Source organism: Dermacentor silvarum, chromosome 8 (assembly GCF_013339745.2).
Source record: "Dermacentor silvarum isolate Dsil-2018 chromosome 8, BIME_Dsil_1.4, whole genome shotgun sequence".
NCBI lineage: Eukaryota > Metazoa > Arthropoda > Arachnida > Ixodida > Ixodidae > Dermacentor > Dermacentor silvarum.
This window is the reverse complement of record NC_051161.1, coordinates 156,748,734-156,768,568: the sequence shown is the minus strand read 5'-3', so window position 1 is coordinate 156,768,568 and position 19,835 is coordinate 156,748,734. Positions and strand designations below refer to the sequence as shown.

The following is a 19,835-nucleotide window of genomic DNA, read 5'->3' as shown; positions in this document are numbered from 1 at the left end:
CATTTTTTCGGAATAGTTGCCTGATAGTCATTTTATGATTGATTTTGACCAGCTGCGGTTCGTTTACGTTCGCGCGAATCAGGGCAAACCAGCGTTTTTGCATTTCAACGCCATCAAACTGCGGCCGCGGCAGCCATGATCGAACCCGGGACCTTAAGCTCAGCAGCGCCACGGCTTAGCCACTGTGCTACCACAGCGCATAAGAAAGGGGGAGTGGCGGGTATGCTCATACCTTACAATTTGAGCTAGTAAAGGATAAGTTCGCTTGCAAGGACCATATCTGGGTGGTTGGCCCAATTTCGTGGACAAGCAATAATTTCAGACAGGACAGTGAAAAGTTGGCATATATATATATATATATATATATATATATATATATATATATATATATGTTATGCCCGGAGATAGTAAAGAGCTCTGAAGCACACCTAAAATGCTAGTCGATATGAATGACCACATCAAGGACCTGCATGGATACGCAGAATATAAAGAAACTCCTGTTGGATCTAAGTGACCAGCATAGTCTGGTGATCGTGTGTTCTGACTGACGGGTGCATATTCGCGTATTGGCCGTAGCGAATGGGGAGCATATATTGAGAACCAGGTGGGAGAACAACATGTAGAAATGCGTCTTGTCTGATGCCATGACGGGAATGCGATAATATTACTATTTCTTGACGACCAAGGCGTGAGGCAGTGGTAATAGCGACGTGGGTTGTATGAAAACCTGATGTAAGTCATGATTTAAGTAGCGGAAACTTGCTGTCCACACATGTATTACACAAATACAGTACACGGAAGCACTTCATCAGGTAGAAAACATTCTATTAAAATTTGTGCTGTAATTCTTACACGGATGTCACACCGTGCACGTTCGACTGTGGTCGAGCACGCTCGGGATCTATCGCGATTGAAAGTGCCCGTGTAACGCCGGTATTATTCGCAGGTATTAAAATGAGGACTCATTCTGGATGTCTGCTTGAAAATTCTGACACATGTGCCCGTCGCATTTCCCGCCGACCTATTGGGTGTAGAAGGCCGGCCTGTACTATCGTTGTCTCCCCTCTTCGCCAGCACGCAAGAATACCCGGAAGTGAATATGATCATCACTTGTCGTCACGTAAGCAGCAGGGTGTGTGTAACGGGACAAGGCATGCAGTGTTTCTTTTTGTTCCTCAGCATTGCTTAAATCTCAAATCACACCGCTTTCACGGCAGGAAAAAGCGTTCGTCTAGAGCGCAACCAAAGCGACCCGGTGACCGCTATAGGAGAAAGTAGGACGCAAGGACCTTCTCGGCTGCCTACCGCGCAAGCGCATTAAAAACGCATCAGCAACTTATTGCACAACGTATACGCGTAACCGACTGCCAACCGAACAATTTTGTCTTTCTTATAATAGACGGAGCGCTGTTGCGTATAGCGGCAACTTGCGGCACGGTTTCAGTTCTTCGTGCACGGAGGTGAAACGCGGAAATCCGATCGCGCTATGCGGCTGCTTTGTTTTGCACGGCGTAAGCGAAGCCCCTACCGTCTATGCGTATACGCTTTCCTTCGAGGGACGAAATGTTCGAGGTTGGGCAAATGGCTTTCGAAACACTTCATCGAAGTGTCAGTACAAGCAAACTATGTCTTTTTCTTTTTTTTTACATCGACATAGTAGCGTTTCATTTTGTTTCATTGTATAAAAGTGTTTATAGTTTCCTTCTCGCTACTTAATCCTCTTCCCTCGTTGCTGACCACATCCCAAGTGTCAGCATAAGTAGCTAGATGGTTGCAGTGCGGTCAGCAGGGACTTCCTTTCCTTCGTATATGCATAAATAAAACAACCGTTTACTACGTAAAACCATTTTCAATACAAAGATTAGCCTGAAATACTAATTATGCCATTATGCCTAAGGAATGTATGGAGCCCTGGAAAGGGAGCGAACATTTGATGGTTTGTGCAGCACGCTTTGCGTTAGAATCTTTGCGGCGAGGCAGGGTCTCAGAAAAGTACGCGATTGAGTGGCTAGAGGCTACGGCGGCTCTTTTGAAGAGTACGACATAACTGGTCATCGGGATGACGACTAGGGATGCAGGACATTCCGATATTCCCCTTTCGGTGCTCGTTGAAGAAGTTCATGTCAATGAACTTGGTCTCGGAGTCAACTGTGGAGTCTGTCGCATTCCAGGTGTATAATACGTACGGCAAACCTGACATTCCTCTGTGTGTCTGCTACGGTTTCAGTAAATGGAACTTCACGTTTGTTTCGCTTGCTGATAGGTAGCTTCTATATGCTACAATATTTTTTTTTCAGCGCGGTTGTCTAATTAGAGAAATTGTTACTGTTGTATGCGACGATAACCACAGCTATAGTTAACGCTACCACGCCCGGTCGCATGCACATGCTTTGATGAACCTGCTTCCCATGATGGTTTACGAAATAAGCTCTTTATTGTTACTACAAGGCGCGTAGCCAGGGGGGGGGGGGGGGGGGGGCGGATGGGGCTTCAGCCCCCCCCCCCCCCCTCCGAAATTGTTTCGTGCTGTCGTGCACCGTCGACCAAAACAACCACCGGCGCCGGGAATCATTCTGGATTTTGTCTACAATGTCTTTTTGACGCTCGAAAAGACATTTTGGCGCCAAAATTGCGAACTCGGGCTGGATTTCGTGGCAACGCCCATGCACCTCGAGTCGCATAATGTAAGGAGCCCCAGCCGAGCACAAAGTTTCAAGGGCTTTTCGGTAGCGAGCGGGCGCGTCGCGGCATCTTGCAGCGGCCGCGGAATCTACGGAGCGCATTGATTTAAATTCCGAATCTTGATGGGTATGAAGTTCTCATAAACTTTTGACGCGAAAGGTGCACTGATACTTCCAAAGGTGTGCTTCTGATTTTTAATTCTGGAACTTTGTGGGTTTCATGTTCTTATAAACTTGGGCCAACACGCGCGCACTCGAACGCGCGTATCCAAGCCGTTCCAGAAATGGAAGCACGCGCTCGAAATCTTCCACACACACGAAAATATTAAATATCACCGTGATTGTCAGCTGCCGGCTGGCATCTGATAATTTTCTCCAAACATTTTCAGGAAGCACGTCCAATGTGATCGATCAGCTGGACCAAGGCAGGCAAAAGTAAAATAAGAGAAAACATAAGAAAGTTCACGGCCTATTAAATATTTGAGACAGTTCTTTTTTGCGGGTGGCAAGGTCTGGCTCTCCCTGGCGATAGGACACTGGTCCTATGAATTTAAGCAACACCCCTGCTGAAAATACTGGTATTTCCAGAGCACTTCTTCGCATGCGAGCAAATTGTGGAGATACATATCTGAAGAACCATTTGAAAAGTTGCCCCAGTAATGCCTCGTATTTAAACCAGATGTAAAAAACCAAATTACAGGAATTTGTGGTGAAATTATCAAAGAAAGCCTAGATGCAAAAGTGAACACTGCAGGCTGCTTCTCCGTACTTGCTGACGAAACGACGGATATTGCTGGATTCGAACAGCTTACTGTTTGTGCAAGGTACCTAAACAAGGTTGTCAACGATATCGAAGGACGGAAGGAAGGAAGGAAGGAAAATAAGAGGTGAAAGGCAGAGAGGTTAACCAGGTTAAGTGTCCGATTGGCTACTCTGCACAGGGGGATGGGGTAAGGGCTGAAAAAAATAGAAACAAGAGAAGATTAAAAAGAAGAAAAAAAGAAACGTATCAGTCCGCACATTCTATAGTTTTTCACTAAGTCCTGTTTCTTTTAAAAGCGTACTAGCGCTTTTAAAGCAGTTCGTTCCGACGTCGGCTGGGACCAGGGACCAAGAATTCTGGCTTCCGTGAGGGGACGGCTGTCTATCTTGTCGAGACTGGTGCTGAGCAAACGATATCGAAGATGTGTGCTTAGGTTTAGCACAGGAATAGAATTTTAGCACAGGACCTGCAGTCTCTCTCATTGAGACTGCAGGTTACATGTACATGTGTCACAAACTGCTGCAGATTCTAGTCACCCTTCCAGTGCCACTGCCAGCGCAGAGAGAATTTCAAACATGAGATTACTAAAAAATCACTTGCGCTCTACAATGTCTGAGGAACGCATGGTTATGCTGGCGCTTCTATATGCCCACAGAGACGTCGCCATCAACGTGTCCGAAGTTACTAAACGCTTCACTAAACTTCCCCGCCGAGTGAAGTTTAACGTTTAGATAGCGAAGCAGCAAAAATAAATGCATATAGAAATATCTGTTCCTTCACGTTCCTATATTTATAATAATAATTATAAAATAATAATTATTATAATTATTATTATTATTAATTATGAAAACGTATGACTGTTCATTAGCTTTTAAAACCACAGAAATTTTCACCATTTATTGTAACAGCATGGTTAGCAAAATTATCATGCGAATACAAAAATTACGGGGACATCAATAACCAATTTTGACCGACCTTGCTCATTGAAAGCCCGGCACACGCGGCGTTTCCCAAAACGCACTCGGATGTTGGGTAAATCAACTTGCAGCATCATCTGCGGCTTTCGTTTGTCCTTTTCTTTCCTCTTTAGCTACATGCTTTTACTTGTTTGAAACGAAGGAATACCCTTCTTTTATTTTGGGTGCAGAATAATCGTTGCCGCTGTGCAGGCAGTGAAAATGCGCATTTTCGTATTGATTTCCGCATTATTTTTCTATTATTGCGATAGCAATTATATGGACACTTCCACCGGATTTCTGCCATCGGCGTCGCCGTCGCCGTGAGGTTCCGTATAGATAAAATCTTCGCCGCGCGCCGTATGCCCGAGCGGAAGCGTGCGGGCACGCACGCTGTCACGGAGAGCGAACGCACTCAATCTCCCACGCGCAAGCAAGGAAGCGGGAAGCGAGCGCCGGAGGGAGCGGGGGGGGGGCACTTCTACTCTGCCAACAACCGCGCGCGTCGCTGGCCCGCACCGTCTCTTATCTCCACACGGCTCTGCCCTTTATGCGCTGTGCATTCGCCGCTCAGTTTCCGTTGAAGCGATAGACCGCACGTACATTCGCCCGCTGCGGCGTATATGCGCTTGCTGCCAGCGTTTTGACAGTCGTTGTCTGCAGTCATTCAGTGTGATCTATTCATGTTTGTTTGTGCGCGCTCACACCAAAGTTAGTAATAGTCGGGCCACATTTTCCAACGCACGCTACACATGCAATGCTGCCCGGATCGGCAGTGCAGCGCTACAGGTGTGTCCCTTCGCACGCGCTGCCCACGGGCAGCGCTTCTCATCAACACCACCGTTTCACATGCGCCTTCTCGTGGTCATCCGAGTCTCTCTTCATGTCGGTCTACTTACGCCGCAGCACACCTGCTTACTTAATCAGCTCATGTTTACTACAATTCATATTGCGACCAAAGCCGCTCACCTTACTTCGTATGACATTGCTGTGTTGCTATCGCATTCATTGCTTCGCCCTTAGGGCGAAACTGTGACATTTCTTATTCTAGCCACATGGTGCTGTCGCGACCTCAGCATGGCCCAAATGCATATCACGAATTCTGATATCATAGTTTTGTTCCTGCCTGGATTGTCTGTCTTTATACTCGTATGCATGAAGTTTACTATCTGTGACGGCGCAACATGTTTATTTGTCTTGTTTGACGCATTATATACAGTGACGTTTCCTTAGATACGTAGATTTTTTAAGATTTATTCGTATATTTAAATATCTTGTTGCGAGGTTTTGTGTATACAAGCAGTGAACTTGGTTTCCAGCGACACTTTCTTGCCCTTTATCTTCGCATTTGTATATTCCATTCTATGTTCGCATTTCTAATGTACATTTTGCAGAACTCCTGCTTTTTATATGTACTCACTGTTGCGACTATAATTTCGGTGCAATTAGAATATACGACCGCTAACAGCTGCTCCTGCGCAATCCATTGCAACGAAGGACAGCGTCATTGATGTTTTTCACTGGCCCTTGCATATGTACAAAAATGTAAACAAGGTTTTTGAATGACAGAGATTCATCAAAATATTTGTCCTCAACTTGTTCATTTTATGGCCTTTACGTTTTTCATATCAGCTGCATTCACTGCTTTGCTCGTTTCGAACTGATATAGTTCTAATGTCCGTGTGATATGTTCTTTCCTTATTAAATAGACAAAAAAAAACGGAAGCATTGATATCAGCTATTTCTGCCACAATTTTTGGGACATACGAACATATTGTTTTAGGAAAAAATATATATTTTACTTGTCTTCACAGTGCGTAGCGTTCAATAATTCGTTTGCAGCATCTAATATACAATGGCATTGGCAATGGCAATGCAGTTATTATTCATGTATTTGATGCCTCGACAACTTCTATAAGGAGTAGGCCGCGCTGCAAGCTTGAGCCCCCCCAGAACAAAATTTCTGGCTACGCCACTGATTACTACTACTAATATTAATTATGTCGACGTCACCCGCCGTGGCTGCTTAGTGGCTATAATGTTGGGCTGCGGAGCACGAGGTCGCGGGATCAAATCCGGGCCACGGCGGCCGCATTTCGATGGAGGCTAAATGCAAAAACACCCGTGTACTTGAATTTAGGTGCACGTTAAGGAACCCCCAGTGGCCCTAGTTATCCAGAGTCCCCCGGCGTGCCTCATAATCGGATCGTAGTTTTGGCACGTAAGGCCCCATAATTTAACTTTATGTCAACGTCAATTGCCAAACGTCGACATTCATGTATACATGGCAACAAGTAGCGTCCCTCAAGAATCAGTATTAGGATCACTCCTTTTTTATTTATTAAAGACGTTCTTTCCGCTATTCAGAATTTTTCGTTCGTTTTCATGCCGCTGGCATCAATATTTCAAAGGACATTTATACTTCTGATGGCTGTCACATCCTGCAGTCTGAGTTGTTTTCTTTTTTCTGAATGGTGCAAAGATAATAACCTCACCTTGAATGCTCCTAAGGTCACATTCATGACTTTCACACGCAAAACAACGCGTATTTCTTTTTCGTATTCATTAGATTCTATACCATTGTGTAAGGTCTGTGAGGTCAATGATCTCGGTGTACTTTTCGACACATTACACTTTTATGCTCACACTAAACGCGTTGAAATGCGGAGTATGCGCTCTCATGGTTTTGTTTGCAGACTATCGATTGAATACAATTCCCATACATCGTTCCGCAAGTTGTACGCAACAACCTGTCTTCCACAACTGGAATCCGCGTCGGTCGTCTGGAATAGCACTTATAGATCCAACAGTGACAATATAGATCGGGTCCGAAAACGTTTCTAACCGTATATCATCACCGCTTCGCTCATACGGACACTGGACCTTGTTTTAGCACTGTTGGATTATTTTCGTTGCCCTTACTTCGCTGCCGACGTTATTGCGATGACTTTGTTTCTTTTCAAATTCCTTCACGGTAACCTCACCTGATCCGTACTCAGTTGTATCATGTTTCGTACTCCATGCAAGGTCAGCAGAAAGCATAGACTTTTCCATGTTCTGCATGTCCCCATCAAAACTCAACCGTTCACAGAATAATGAGTCTTTACAACGGCTATTTTCACAATCTCAGTATTTTTCATAACCCACTGTCACTGTTCTTTTCCGAGATTTGCGTTGTTATGTCATAGTTTGACATGTTGTTCAAGTGAGCTTCTACTCCTATTTATTCTGTATTCACCTTGCACCTTGTTGTATGTGTACTCTTCTTTTCAAATTGTTCTTTTTATTGATTGTTCTTTTTGCCTTATTATCCTCTGCAGTTTTCTTGTTTTTTTATGTATGCGTTCCCCAGCACGCATACATTATGGTTGTTCCTGGGCACGGTAAATGATAGGTTGAGTGCGTGATTTGTTGATTGATTGATTGATTGATTAATTGATTCATTGAGACATCCGTGCGAGAACTGAAAGTACAATCTGCTCATACGTACAAGTAATTCCTGCAATGGGTAGACTTGCAGGCTTATTTTAAGTGCACGGGTCAAACATACGAAAGTTAATAGGACACTAAATTGGAATAATAAGTGAAGCTGTGTCCGCCGTGGTGGCTTACAGGCTTTGGCACTGCGCTGCTAAGCACGAGGTCGCGGGATCGAATCCCGGCCACGGCGGCCGCATTTCCATGGGGTCGACATGCAAGACCACCCGTGTGCCGCGCATCGGGTGCACGTTAAAGAACCCTAGGCGGTCAAAAGAGTTCCGGAGTTCTCTACGGCAGCGTGCCCGTAATCATATCGCGGTTTTGGTGTGTAAAATGCAAGAATTACATTTAGTTAAACTAAATCCTGGCCCGCGCGCTGGCTGCGTATGACGTGGCCGCGCGGGCCCTATCTTGACAGCGATCTGCGATGGGGACAGAGTGCGCTTAAGTGCTGACAGCTTCGTGTGCGCTGTGTTTTCGCCGCTTAGTTCGCGTTGAAGCGAGAGGCAGCACGAAGGCCAACTCGCTCACTGCTGCTGCCAAGCTTCCTCACGCCAGCATTTTGACGAGTGGATCCGCGGTCATCGAGTCAGATGCGTTTATGCTTGCTCGTGCACGCGTGACACCATACTGGCTAATTCTGTGAGTAAGCGAATGTTTACAACTTTACACGGCCGATAAAAATACTATCCTTACTTCGTATAGCTGTCTAATAATTTGCTATCACAATCGTTGCTTCGCCTTTCGGGCGAAACTGCGACGTTTTTTTTTTTATTTTTTTGTGCTGTAGAAGATTGTTTGACTAATGCAGCTCGACTCGTTTTTTTCCTGTTTTGTGTCCCTGTACCAAAGGACAAAATCGTTCATGTCGTGGAACCCAGGGCTTGTCCACTCCAAGTACTGTGCCGTGTGTGCGTCACTGTTGATCCGGAGAAATGAAGCCATCGCACTGAGGCGTCTGGCTCTATCTTTCACGTTTGTTTCTCGCGTATCTTTCAGCTCAGCAGAGCACCAGTGAAAGTAAAGCTCATCAGCGTGTGCATGTGTATTGCAGGGCTGGCCAGTGTACGCGGCGTACCGGGAGCTGTTCGTACTGATCCCCCCTCTGCTGGGCCTCAACGGAAACCTCGAGATGACTCTGGTGGCACGAATGAGCACACAAGTACGTAGCGCACTCGCGAGGTGGCGTTCGCAGTCGTGCTCGGGTGACGTCGGTGACGCTCTGTCGAACTACGTTGCGTGCGCCAGTACGGTGACAAGCAGTCAGCAAAGGAAAAATAATCAGCACAAGGAGCAATTTCAGCATTGAGAACTCTCTACATTGTTTTTATTTTTTTCGCTGCACAGGCAGCGATTGCTGGAACCTTAGCCAGTCGCTAGTAATGGACTGATGCAAGAATGAACGTAGCAAATAGGCCCACGTAACACACACTTTGAATGCGCCGATTATTAAAATTGATACTCATGTGATGTCTATTATATTACCAGAAAAGTTGTTGGAAATGTATCTGGTTTCCTAACAATGGGATAGTTTGGATGCATTATATCAATGCATTAACGTTAGTCCTAAGATTTTTCGTTGCATCGCTTTTTGTGCGGTCCTTAACTTGTTCTCGAGCTTCTTTGTTAACCTCCAAGTTTCTGCCCCATATGTTAACACCGGTAGAATGCAATAATTGTACACTTTTCTTTTCAACGACGGTGGTAATCTCCCAGTCAGGATTTGGTAATGTCTGCCGTATGCACTCCAACCTAATTTTATTCTTCTGTAAATTTCTTTCTCATGATCAGGGTCCCCTGTGAGTAATTGACCTAGATAAACATATTCCTTTACAGATTCTAGAGGCTGACAGGCGATCCTGAATTCTTGTTCCCTTGCCAGGCTATTGAACATTATCTTTGTCTTCTGCATATTCATCTTCAACTCCACTCTTGCACTTTCTCGGTTAAGGTTAAGGTAATATTGAGGGACAGGAAGAGAGCGGTGTGGAAACGGGGATAGCCGATATTCTAGTTGACATTAGGCGGGAAAAGTGCAGCTGGGCAGGACATCTAATGCGTAGGATGGATAACCGATGGACCATTAGAGCTACAGAATGGATACTAAGAGAAGGGAAGCGCAGTCGAGGACGGCAGAAAACTAGGTGGAGTGATGAAGTTAGGAAATTAGCAGGCGCAAGTTGGAATCAGCTAGCGCGTAATTGGAGATCACAGGGAGAGGCCTTCATCCTGCAGTGGACATAAATATAGGCTGATGATGATGATGATATCAATGTCGTTACATACAAGCACAAAAATATTCATAATGGGTTAACTACAACTTAAGACAAAGTGTAACAGTTATAGGCAAAAACAAAGTTGACAAGTTATGCAAAAGCAAGGAATAACTGAAGCACTTGCGCAGGGTATACAGGAATTGCACGCGGGACATATTCAACGCACAAAATCGTGTTAATTTGGCCCCTAGCTTTACCACGGATGTCACATTTCGCGTCTGATTTAATGCTTCCTTTGCTGTTCCCAAGTTTATTTATTTCGCTGAACTATAGAGCATGCATTTATGCATGAGGGAAGACGCCGAGTCCCAGAACAAACTGCTTTTGTGGCTGCGTGATTCCTCGAACGGAAAGTAAACTTGCGTTTAGTTTGTATGATAGTACGCCATTTCTTTTTTATTGGTCCACAAGGGTCCTTTAGTAGAGGGTCGCAAGTGAACTCTTCCGCCATTCCAAAAGCCGTTGCATTTCCCTGACATGGCGCATTTGCGCCATAAGTCATTCAGTGAAAAAAAAAAAAACGAGGGCACGCTCTGAGAGCAGCTCGTCCACGTGTGGACTGGCCGCACGATCCGCGAAGGCTATGCTTTCGTTTAGTTGTAGAAATTTGTTCAAGGAAAAGTGTAGCTTCTAACGCGACCTGTTTGGGGCAGACCTGTAGTCGGCGCGGCGCACCTGTCACGCCTTCGGCCTACGAGGCTCAGTCTGCGAAGTAGTAAAAAACAGAAAAAAAAGCTGTCGGTGTTTTCAGGACGCAGCAGCAGGCTATTTGGACAGCTGCTGTACAGCGTGCCGTTTCCTTGGAGTTTTTTTTTTTTTTTTCCTCGCGTGCATGGCGTTGCCGTGCAACTTCTCGCAGAGCGAATCTAAAGCTGTGCTGCCCCAGCGAAAGGCCCATCACGGAAACACCAGAATAATTCCAGTTCTCGACTACGTACAACCAGGAAGGATCAGAAAGATAGTGTAGCATTTACTATATATTGTAGAGGACAACCGGCTTGAAGCAAACCCGAAAAAATAAGAGCAAGCCGCGCCTGTCACGTACATCCGCCTTGCCCCTACACGTCGCATTAAATTGCTACGTTCCCCTTACACAGACAGACAGGTTATTGCCAGCTTTCGGGCAGTCTAGTACAGCGTGCGGTTCCGCTTCCCGCAATGATCGAGGCAACTAGCTCGACTAGCAGTTTTTTTTTTTTTTTTCCGGACAGAGACACGCGGGCGGTGTGATGGCAGCTGGGTCTGCAAGGTCACATCAGACCTTATACTAACGTCAAACACAAACGCACGCACTCAAGCACATTCATGCACGCACACAAGGCAGGACTTGCTTGCTCCCAATGTAAAGCATTATTTATGTACGAGCGCAGTCAGTTAAGCGTGCTACGTGGAACGAGAAAGGTGATAGCCTACAATTACGCAGCCGGGTCATATGGATGCCGGTAATTAGGCACGCTACCATGACACACTTGCATCTCCGGAGGACGAGTGTGGCTGTCTTACTCAATACCTTTTCTCTTGTGTTATCCACGAACGTATAATTTGCGCATCTACGCACCGTGTTTATTTTGTACAAGTAGGCACACTTGAAGAATATTTTATGCGAAACCGTGCATGGGGAAAATGTTTAGCGCGAGGTCTTAGCACCAATTGCTGCAGTCTCCCCTGGCTAATGTCTCCAGCCCAATTACGATAATTCGACGCTCTTTTTTTAATGCGAAGTATTCTTGTTCGAGTAAACACAGTTCTTGGCGTGTACCTGGCCGTTTTCGCTGGCTGATTGCGAAGATAGTGCAGTTCAAACGAATGAACCAGTAAAAATAAAGAAACCACCCTTCGGACAGTCATGAATTACTTGTGGCCAAAATAAATCGAAAACTTTATGTCCCAAAAGAAAGTGCGTAGAAGTAATTAATTATTAATGATATCACTGCGCTTCTTCAGAAGCTTATTTGAATCAAATGCCGGGCACTCATTGCTCTAGATTTGGGGTTGCACTTTTAATAGTGCGAAGGTGCGGTCCCACTCCGCTCGAGTTGTTCCCAGAACACTGTCGCGCTCACTAGGCCCAAGGCACCTGCAGATCGCCAGAGGCGCGTTATTGAAACATTCTTGCGTCGAACGAAAATAAAGTTCGACCTGCGGGTTAACGATTACGCCGGAGAGGCGGACGCTTAAAACCAACAGCTAAACAGAGTATAACTGCAATAGTAGCTGTGTGTCCTCTGGATAAACTCTGCGCCACGATATAATGGCGCCACCAGCATGGTGTTATTCTCCAGTATACGGGCATGCTAATACTCGAATATTCACCAGCCTTGTTCTAGTTTCAACCCTTTGCGTGACGCACGAAGCTGACAGCAATCAGAGTAAATCTCAAAACAGCGAATCAAAAGTAAATGCAACACCAGGCGTCGTGTTACGACATGGCACTGAGTCATAGCTCATACGGCCCCTGTAAATTTTGATGACCGCGATAATATGTTCAGATCTACGCAAACATAACCATCGTAGTCACCGCAGCTGCTACGATGCATTTCATGTCAAATGTTGATGGTTCTCTTTATTTGACAATACGTAGTGTATCTGTATGCTTTCAGTGTTAAGTTCAATGCCTGCAACCTAACGCAGAACTTGTCTTTGCCTTCATGTATGGGCTTACACATTACGATTGTGCGATCTCCGCTGAACGAAGGCTATGTGCGCTATTCTTTCAGATCCACACAGCCATCTTCAAGCCTGGCGAAGAAAAACACGGCGACGTCAGTATTTACCTGTGGGCGCATGCCAGACAGCTTGTAGAATCAATGAACCGCAGACAAGAGCTTTTTTATTTGGTATTCTGCTTACAACTATTGCATCTTCTTTTGCAGGTTAACCTGGACCGGCTCAATACGATAAAAAGCCAGCTTCGACAAGCAGCTGCCAACATGGCTCTCTTACAGGTGCGTTTCTCACAGATTGCTTGATGCAATTGCGCAAATGGGATACACATAAGGTAAATAAAACTTAAATAGTTTAGCCAGTAAATTCACACCTTGTGCCACCAGCGTTTAAAAATGGGCAGCAGATGTGGATTAACGTCGATCTGCTATGGTTGATCAATGATCATCAAGGCGTTATCTCAGGTACGGAAGCTGCTAAAATAATGCTTTTTACTAGCAGAAATGCTGCAATTGTCGGTCTCTTTGAAGACGCCTTGTTTAGCAGCTGTGGTATGAAACTATCTTCCACACCTAAAAAGATTTACCTTGTGATGATAGACTAAGACAATAAAGGACATGAGCAAACATCTGTGCGTGTCCTTTTTTTCCTTTCATAGCACTCAAACGTCATCGTTGTACGCTAGAAAATCAAATGACGTACTTTCTAACTGGCCCACATTCAGTCGCTGTTAGTATGACGGCATATTAAACTGACCATTGACGTATAACAAATTGCTGGTGTCGGATTCGCTGCAACAATACCAATGCGAGAAATCTCGGAAGACGTTTTAAGCCAAAGTTCATGTTTTAAGCACAGCTTCGGATGCTTTTGTAGAGACAACCAAAATTTTAGCGTAATATGTTTTGATAGTACACACCGCGCTCCGTCTCACTCTAGAGGCGTTCTTCTATTTTCGTTGACGAGATGCCGTTAGACCACAATCCCAACCAATGTTGCACATTTCAGTACAGATAATATCTTGTCTTGTTTTTCTTGTTTCGTGCACTCATGCAGTGCCAGTCGACGGTGGTGGCGCTGGTGGCGTGCGGGCTGGCCCTGGCCAAAGGCTTGGCGCGCCACGGTAGCGGCATCACTCCGCTCTACGCTTGCATGCTTTGCGCCTGCGGACTGGCCGCTGCCAACGTGGCCAGCATGGTACTTGGTGAGTACGTCCACTGTTGCTCCTGTCTGCTGCGCTGGTGTACGCAACACTGCGTCCGCGTCAACGTCACGTCACAGTGACGGTCAAGAAGCAAACACTGTCAAAACTGTTAAGGTTCTAGCTTTCTTATTGGGAAATCTGGTGCTCAGAAAAGAGAACTGCCATTCAAAGCACAGTGGTCGCGATGTTGAAAATGTCATCTCGAGGGTCAAATCTGTCAGCAATTCACAGATGTATCACCGCGAGCACAAGCGATTACTGTGGTATGCACGGTGATATTATGTATAAGGTCGGGGCTCGCTCTAGACAGACATTTACATAAAGTCTAAGCAGAATACTCTGCGAGACCTTCATCAATATATATCTATCGCCAAACGGTATGTAACACAAAAGGTTTGACAACAATTCATTGAGTTTACCGTCAGGCGCACTGAAAATGTCTTTGTTGAAGCGCTCTAGCAATCTGTCCATGGTTTAGCATTGACGAAGCACCGACGACGCACGGCCAACTCGATTAAATCAGAACGATACGACAACTTTATTGGTGCTATATGGGCTTCGGCCTTTCTCGGTGTGGCACTGGCGTCTCCCGGGGTGCACCTGCTCTGCCAAGCGGGAGTGAGAGGATGTTTGTGCGGACGGACCTGTTTTTCCAGGGCGGCGACGAAAACAAAAGTTATTTTGTGCATGCTTTCAGATTGCTTGTTTTTAGACTTGCTGCTTTTTTTGTCTTTATATAGTAGGTTGGAAGCGGCAAGGCTATCAGCTATTCGTTCTTTCTTTCCTTCTTTTTCGTGTGTGCGTGTGTGTATACGGTATGCATGGCTTCAAAACGGCGCAACAAGGAATACGAAAAGACGAAAAAACACACGAACACCGTCTTTTCGTATTCCTTGTTGCGCCATTCTGAAGCCATGCATCCGTACCAACTCGCCCAATGGTCAGTGCTACTGTACACGGTATATTTGGTTTGTAGGACAGTCAGCGTCCTTTCGTGTCATGTATTTCAACACATGCGACCGTATTGGCCGTTAAGTCTTTTTAACCTTTAAATTGTAGGTGGGAATTGGCAAGACTATTAGCCATTAGTGTTTTTAGTGTGCGTGTATCAGGCATATTCCTTTCGTAGGACAGTCAGAGCATGGCTGCGTGCTTGAACACGTGCGAACGCTTGTCATACCTTAAGTCTGTTCGACATTTATTGTTTTTTAAATCAGCGCAGATAAATAATTTGTAGCAGTTTAAGGATTTAGGTTGTGTACGTATTGGTCTTTGCTTGTAGGTACGTGCTGCGAAAGGTTAGGTGATAGCATTAGGGAAAGTTAAGTGCAACATACAGGAGTGGAACTCCTGCGCCAGTTGCGCCATTTTGATACAAACGCTAATTCCTGCGCCAGACACAGAAAATTGACCGAAATTGCGCCACACTGCGCCAGAACGGGTTCGGCATGTGTGCTCCGGCAGTAGCCGCGATCAGTGAGCGGATTCGTTGTCCGAAAAAGAGTACAGCCGTGCACATTCCGCACACCGCCGACGGCGCTTCCTGCACAGTTTCTCTTGTTTTCGCGCTCATGAAACTGGATTTTCGGCACTTCCGGCAAGTGGCCGGAGCGCGCACGGCCACTCCCGGCTGTTGTCGCTGCTGTCGGAACGGCCAGGGCGGCTGTATTTAGAGTGTACTAGAATATGGCCGAGCGGCGCGGCGCTCCCTAGCTGAGGCGCAAAACAACGAAAAGTAGGCTGAGGGCGCTGCGAGCGAACGAGATGTTAGGGAGGCACGCGCCGCAGCGGGCGGGCGTCTCTGTCCCCAGGGCCAGTATAACCTAAAGCTATTCTAGTCTGTGTTTACGATCATATGGGCGAGGCCTCACCCATTTTCATTTAGCAGGGACTTATGGCGGATTTGGAATAAAAAGTCACAGTTTCGATCGAAAGCAAAGCATCGATTGCGTTAGAAAATTAGTAGGCAGCTATAGGAAGTATAGTAGTTTTATCGGCCCTATAAACGTGGAAACATTGGCTTACTAACCGAATTTGTGTAGCAAGCATGGTGTCAGCGCGCACAAGCAAACATGAACACATCACACTCTGTGTCCGCGAACGCTAGCTGCTGCTGGCGTGAGCAAGCGCGACAGCAGCAGCAGCAAGCGAAGTGACCTTCGTGCTGTCTATCGGTTCAACGCAAACTGAGCGGCGAGAAGATAGCACGCACAAAGGCATATGAGCCGTCTGCAGATCTCTTTCAAGTTACGGCACGCGCGGCCGCGCAAACTACGCAGTTATTGGTGGAGTAGAAGCCGCCCCCCGTGCCTCCCGTGATGCCTCCGCGCTTTCCTCCCTTTCGCGTGCGAGATAGAGCAGCGATCGTGAGTTCCCCTTGCGCCTGGTCGCGACATACAGAGTTGCTGCCGGAGCACAGCGCCCCCTCCCCCCTCATCTCCCCACGGCCTTTCTCGCGACAGAGACGGCGCGTTTGCTCTCCCCTTTCCACCCTCGCACGCGCCAGATTGAGCCGCGATCGTCGGCTCCCCTCGCATGCTTTCACTCGCACATACGGCGTGCGGCCACGGTGTTATCGCCCTTGGACTTTATACGGAGCATCACGGCGACGGCAAAAATGCACCTGGAGTGTCCATGTAATTACTATCGCAATAAAAGCAGTTTGGAATAGTTTTGCGTTATACCAACCCAAAGTTTGCGGCGGCTATCTGGGCTATCTATTTTACCGCGTCGATTGGACTCCATAATTTGAGAACATTTTCCGCTATCACCATGAGCGTCGGCGCGGTAATATATATGTAGTTCGATCGTAGTGCCATCGACGTTTTCGGCTTTACAGAAATGCATACGCCGTGCAACCACTCGACCCACTCTTCCATATTCTTGTAGGCCATAACTACAACGTGCGATTCTAGTATGCGCATCGTGTTGGTTTATTATGTGTTTCGTCGTAGTTTCCAAGTGTGCTGCCATTTCCATTATTCCACCAAAATTCAGATTCGGTTGCTTTCCAAACTGCTTCAAAACAAAATTTAATTTGCTCATAATTACTCCAAAATGAATTTAGTCTGCTCCACGCTGCTCCAAAATGCTATTTTGTCTGCACTAAACTATTCAAAATCGCAGTTTTACTTGCTCCAAGAATTGCTCCGAAATGACATTGGGCAGTCCCACCCCTGAACATAAGGCAAGAAAGGCGGTAAAGCGTGCAGCGTGCGGGGGGTCCTCCAAGGTAGACGAGGAGAATAGCGAGGAAATTGAGTCAATCGGGAGGCTGTGATGTCGATGCTAGGCTAGGCTAAAGAAAATGGAGGATGTCCAGGATGAGCTTGTGAAACGGATCGCAGAGCTGAGAAATGTCGATTACGAAGCGATTTGGAAAGTGAGCCTAGAGAAAGGTTTCGAGGTTGTGGAAGTCCACAGGGAAGTGAGAAGATATGGTGGTTTTCAAAGAGACTGAATCCACTTCAATCACAGGCTTGGACGAGAAGTGTGCTGGCGACTTGCTGGTCTTGCAATTGCAACTCAGTATGGAGTGTGATGCACGGAAGGCGGTAGAAGAAAGACTCCAAGCAGCTGAGGAAAAACTGAACAGGGCCGCCATCACAAACGAAAATGGCAGTGACGGCGAAACGTCAGCTCCCGGCATGACAGGAGAAGAAGGGCCGACAAAGCGCGTAGAATGCGTGGAACATGCAGGTTGAGCAGCTGGAAGGAGGGTCACCTAGCTTGAAGCTACGGCAAAGGGAACGCAGGAATGCTGGGGTCAGTTCCCCGTGTCAAATCCGAATCACGCAGGAAAGGATGACAAAGTGAAGCAAGTTGAAGCCTCGTCAGTAGGGGAGAGTGAAAAGGTCATAATCGCCGGTAACTCAAATATGTCTAGGTGCTCAGAGGCAATTGTGAAGCGGGTGAAAGGCGACGAAAGAATAGCCGTAAGGACGTTTCCCGGGCGGTCATTGGGCGATGTCATGGAGCGAGCTAGAGAAAAGCTCGCGAAGAATGAGCAGGCACGCAACCTTGTTATAATAGCTGGCGGCCTAAATGATGTGCTGAACAGGAAAGGGGCGGTACTAGCCCAGCGTTTGACGAAGGGTGTAGACGACTTACGCTAGATGTCCCCTCGGGTGCAGATTGTGGTATGCACGGTGCCGAGGGTACCTGTGCGTGGCATTAACGTACAAAGAGCAGTTGCGCCAACTAATGAGGCGATTTGGAAAGTGAGCCGAGAGAAAGGTTTCGAGGTTATGGAAGTCAACAGGGAAGTGAGAAGGTATCGTGGTTTTCAAAAAGACGATCACAGGCTCGGACGTGAAGTGGGCTGGCGCCTTGCGGGTCGTGCAACTGCTTTTTTGGGGGCCCACGTGCGCTCAGGAGGCCAGGGTAAATAGTAATGAATAAGGTCGCTTAGGGGAACCTCAGACTAGCATCACCGGCAACAACAGAAAAAACGAGAAAGAAAAGAGCTTGCTATGCAATAGGTTACATAAACATGCAGGGCAGCAGAAGAAAGGAAAAGTGGTTAGAGATTGAGGAGCAGTTAAATAGAGAACAAATAGGCGTGTATGCCGTTACATAAACGCACCTTAGAGGCTTAGAAGAGCCACCAATGATTGAGAGTTACGTTTGGGAAGGGTGCAACCGAACAAAATTGGACAGAAAGGGAGGGAGCGTCGGAAGGTTCATACATCAGGGGGCCAAATGGGAAAGAGTAAATTCAAAGTGTCAAAAGCATCTTTGGCTGTCAGGCACAGTCAGTGGAAAGAAAACTTTGCTGGGAGTGACGTACTTATGAACGGGTAAAAATTGCAAAGCAAAGAATCAAGAGTTAGTGGAATGCCTAAGTGCGGAGATTATGAATTTTTTTATTCATTCATTTATCACACTACCCACAGCGCCAGTAGGCGTTACAGCGGGAGGGAAGAAGGAAACAAAGAACCAATCAATAAAGCAGGCAAAACAAAACATGTACCCGGAACACTTTCATAGTCGCACATACACAAAGAAACACTATCTTACTTCAGTGAGCGTATAGAGTTTGAAAATACATCGTTTGAGAGAATTGTTGCGACATCGGATGGTAACTTGTTCCATTGGCTTATGGTTCTGGGAAAAAATGAAATTTTAAACGCTTCAGTTTTGCAGGCTATTTCTTTAACCTTATTTTCTTGGTCCAGCCGTTGAGAAATGTAATCAGGCTTGGAAAAATATTTCCCGGGGTCTATACCTGTCCGAGAATGGAATACGTTGCGAAAGAGTTTCATTGTGACATATTTCCTGCGTTGCTACAGTGGTTCCCAACCGAGGCTTTCTTTTGCTCTTGAAACACTGAAATTCCTGGCGTAATTTGAACTAACAAAACGAGCGGCTATGCTTTGAATTCTTTCTAAACTGTTCACGTCACGTGCCGACCACGGATCCTACACAGCACAAGCATAATCCAAAACAGATCGGACATTTGATTTGTACAATGTTACCTTTGTCTCCAGCGGCAACTTTTTTGCATTTCTGGGTAGGAAGCCCAGAACGCGGCATGCTTTAGTTGTGATATGATCAATGTGACGGCTCCAAAAAAGAACAGGTGTGAAATAAACGCCGAGACGTTTGCGCTCCTGAACCGTTAATATCGTGGCTGAGTTTAAAGAGTAACAAAAGTCATGAGTTGTTCTTGTCCTCGAAAAACCCATATGAACGGCTTTTTTTTTCGAGTTAATGAGCATGTGCCACTTGTTGCACCACTCATTTATCTTGTACAGGTCATTTCGTAAAACATTACACTCATGGGTAGTATGAATGGTCCTGTACAAAACA

The 19,835-nt window shown here is 46.2% G+C and overlaps 1 protein-coding gene across 6 annotated transcripts in view; it reads left to right on the top strand.

Annotated features, from left to right (window-relative positions):
• The window catches only part of LOC119461789 (solute carrier family 41 member 1-like), a 299,478-nt gene that overhangs the window by 252,239 nt on the left and 27,404 nt on the right, over positions 1 to 19,835 (top strand). For all 6 annotated transcript variants that reach the window (XM_049672181.1, XM_049672179.1, XM_037723168.2 and 3 more), the window contains 3 exons: positions 8,935 to 9,042; positions 13,030 to 13,101; positions 13,877 to 14,024. In XM_049672181.1, the coding sequence (XP_049528138.1) occupies positions 8,935 to 9,042; positions 13,030 to 13,101; positions 13,877 to 14,024 (328 nt within the window). The remainder of the gene's footprint in view (positions 1 to 8,934; positions 9,043 to 13,029; positions 13,102 to 13,876; positions 14,025 to 19,835) is intronic.